General features: G+C 55.6%; 1 protein-coding gene across 2 annotated transcripts in view; it reads right to left on the bottom strand.

The window, feature by feature from the left end:
- Positions 1–1,172: 1,172 nt before the first annotated feature.
- Positions 1,173–3,191, bottom strand: part of SF3B2 (splicing factor 3b subunit 2) — an 18,601-nt gene continuing 16,582 nt past the window's right edge. For both annotated transcript variants that reach the window (XM_008061021.2, XM_021713933.1), the window contains 3 exons: positions 2,028–2,127; positions 1,741–1,926; positions 1,173–1,414 (listed from right to left, as the gene is read on the bottom strand). In XM_008061021.2, the coding sequence (XP_008059212.1) occupies positions 1,343–1,414; positions 1,741–1,926; positions 2,028–2,127 (358 nt within the window). In that variant the 3' untranslated portion in view covers positions 1,173–1,342. The remainder of the gene's footprint in view (positions 1,415–1,740; positions 1,927–2,027; positions 2,128–3,191) is intronic.

Raw genomic sequence — 3,191 nt, 5'->3', positions numbered from 1 at the left:
CCCCTTCCCCGCCTCTCTCTGGGCGGCGGCGGCGGCCCGGCAGGCGGAAACCCAGCTCTTCCGGGGCTCGGCCCGGCAGGCAGGGGGCTGCCGCGGTAACGCGCCCCGGCCCCTCGGGTGTGCGAGGACCCCGCCGCCGGCAGTGGGGGCGCCGCGCGGAAGCGCGCTCGGACTGTGGAGCGGGACCCCCGCCCGGGCTGGCAGAGGGGCCAGTCGGTGGAGACTCAGCAGCCGGCCGCGGCGGGGACCTGCGACCCGGCCCGGGGTAGGCAGGGGCTCGAACCTGGGGCCCAAAAGGGCTCTTCGCAGGGGTGAATTCTCAAGCTAAGCCTGGCCCAGCTGGAGCCAGCCTTTCCCCTCTTCTTTCCCTACAGCTCCCCTCCCTTAAAAACCATTAGAGTGCCAGAGTGCTTCGTTGCTTACTACACTTCTAAATTTCGATTCCTTCCAAGGCCTAGCTCCGCCGCCACGTCCTCCCTGGGATCTCCCACACCCCTTCCTCCAGAAACCATCTTGAAGCTTCCAGCAAATGAGCACCTCCGTTGGTGCCCTCGCACCAACACACCAGTGGTGTAACAGCAGCTTATGAGACTTCACTGCCCACAGTGCTCAGCAAATGCCTGTGGGATGCAGTGGCCCAACCTAGCCTACCCCTCGGGAAGATTTCTCAGGAGCAAGGGATTAGAACCTGGAGAAACAAAGTCCTCCCACGCCAGACACCCTGCAAATCCTAGCCACTGGTGTTGTTTGAACCCCGGAGCTCACATGGACTCAGGTCGATTTAGCTTTCCAGCTGTGTTCTCCCACAGGTAAGGACTTGGACTTCTGGCCACAAGGTCAGTTGGGAAGGCCTGACCTGGCCTACTTCCCAAGCCCACTGTTACTTCCCAGCCCAGCCAGGGCGCTAAGCTGGCTATTTTTACTCCCAAGGACAAAGTGGGAAGGTCAAACCAGACCTAGAGGTACCTCCCACGAGCCTTCCTACGAAGGGGGGCAGAGGTGCAACGCACAATTTCAGCGTGGCATTGGCTTTCACACCAGTCTTAACTGCAGCATCTGACCCAAGTGCATGCCTGTGGTCACTGGGGCAGCCCAGAGAGTACAGAAAGAGGCTATTTTAGTCCTTTTGCAGAAGGGTCTAAAAGGAGATGAGGGAGGATCAGGAGTGTTACATATTCATCTCTTTCCTTGGGAAACAGCTTTATTTACAAAACAGGTCTAAAATAAGAACATGAAATGACAAGTCCTTGGGAACAGCAGGAGAGGTGGCTCTTAGGGACCCACGTGTGAAACCCAGGCATCCAGACAAAGGGCTAAAGGAGGGCTGGTGTGTGAGGGGGACCTAAAACTTGAACTCTTTGTATTTCTTGCTGCCCCCGCGGCTGTCTTGGGGCTGAGCTTTCCGTTTCTTTTGCTACAGAGGGAGAAAGAGAAACAGGTTACAACAGGTTAAACAACCCTCTGACCCCCAAAACAAGGGTGGTGGCCTGACACAGCATGAAGTCCATGGAAAAAGTGCTGCATTTGGGTACTTTGCCACCTCCCTCTCAGCCCCGGACGAGTTCCTTCCCCTCCCTGTGCCTCAGTTTCACCGTCCTCAAAGGATTCCTGGGCTTCCAATGCAGAGGAAGTGTAGGGCAAGCAGCGCCCACCCTCGCTCTCACCACTAGAGGGCACCACGCCACCGGAAAAGGCGAGGGCCCTGGCCCTCACTCAGCCACTTGCCCTGGAAGTGCCTACCTTCTGTTTGGCAGCATGCTCAGCCACCATGTCGCTGAAGTCTTCCTTCTCCACCTGCGCCTGCTGCTCCCGCACATGCTCCTCATACTTCTGGGTCATGGCCATGGGGTCCAGCTCCAACTCTTCGGGTGCCAGGGCCACTTCTACGCCTTGCAGCTCAGGGGCTGGGCCCTTCCGGCTCATAACCTGGGAGGGAGACCAGGGCCTTGTCATCTCCAAAAGGAGTCTCAGAGCCCTGGCTTCAGCCCCCTTTCCCAGCCCCCAAAAGCAGTGTCATCCTCGCTCACCGTGGACATGTCATAAATGTGGGTCGATCCCATCATGGCTCCCCCCACAGTGGCTGTTCTCTTTTCTGGCAACACAGTGAACAGCTGAGGCGTCTCACTTCTGCAGAAAACAATGGGGTCAGTCCCAAAAGCATCTCCAGTGGGGAAACATAGATGGTACCTCCACCCAGCTCCTAGGAGACTCTGAGATACTTGGGGTGCAGCCTCTGCAGTTCATGGAGACCCAAGAGAGAAAAGAATTGGGTCTGGGAGGGTGAGAGGTGTGCACAGTGCTGACTCCAGGGGATATAGCCTGGAAGCGGTACAGAGATGGAGCTGAGGGGCCCCCTGAGCCAACGTAGGGGACCAGAGAGAAAACAGGCAAGAGCAGTCCCTGACTAAAGCTGTGCCTGGAGTTCTGTACACAACTCACACTTCCGGCCCTTGCAGTGCAAGAGCCATCCACAGTTTCTCCACCAACTTCGAGGATTACACTCGGAACACAAGAGCAAATCTAATCTACCACTATCGCTCAGACTGTTCTCATCTCCACCTCTCCCACTGGAAGAGGTGACAATCTAGTCTGCACAGGAGCCAGAGTGAAAGCCTTAAAACAATTCAGATCCTGTCAGTCCTCTGCTCAAAAACCTCCGAGGCTTCTGATCAACAGTTGAATAAAATCCAAACTCCTTGCCATGACCGAAAGGGTTCATACCCTGGTCCCTTACCCAGCCCTCCTCACTATACTCTATCCACAGTCACCTTCTTTGTTTTTCTTCCTTGAATATGCAAAGTTTGAGAATTCTGCTTCCTGACAAGGAGTAACAGGAGCCAGATACATCCCTCTACCTGAATCAACCAAAAAATGGACAAAATATGAAACAGTGGTTTCAAGACACCAGACATGGGGCAATGAAGGACAGTAATTCCTGCAAGATGGAAAACAAATGAAGCCCTTCAATTACCCCAGTATACCGCATGGAGAGTTTCCAAGTGATAGAACAAGGAGGGGAGACCCAGGTAGGGCCCAGAGGACTCCACGAATTGAAAGGATGAAGCTGAAAGTCCAGGGAAGCCGGGCTCGGTGATTCAGCCTGTAATCCCAGCACTTTGGGAGGCTAAAGTGAGTGGATTGCCTGAGCCCGCGGGTTCGAGACCCGCCTGGGCAACTTGGCGAGACCTCAT

Source organism: Carlito syrichta, unplaced genomic scaffold (assembly GCF_000164805.1).
Source record: "Carlito syrichta isolate Samal-C Ts95f unplaced genomic scaffold, Tarsius_syrichta-2.0.1 Scaffold304878, whole genome shotgun sequence".
Lineage (NCBI taxonomy): Eukaryota > Metazoa > Chordata > Mammalia > Primates > Tarsiidae > Carlito > Carlito syrichta.
The sequence above is the reverse complement of the archived record's forward strand: the minus strand, read 5'-3'. Positions and strand labels throughout refer to the sequence as shown.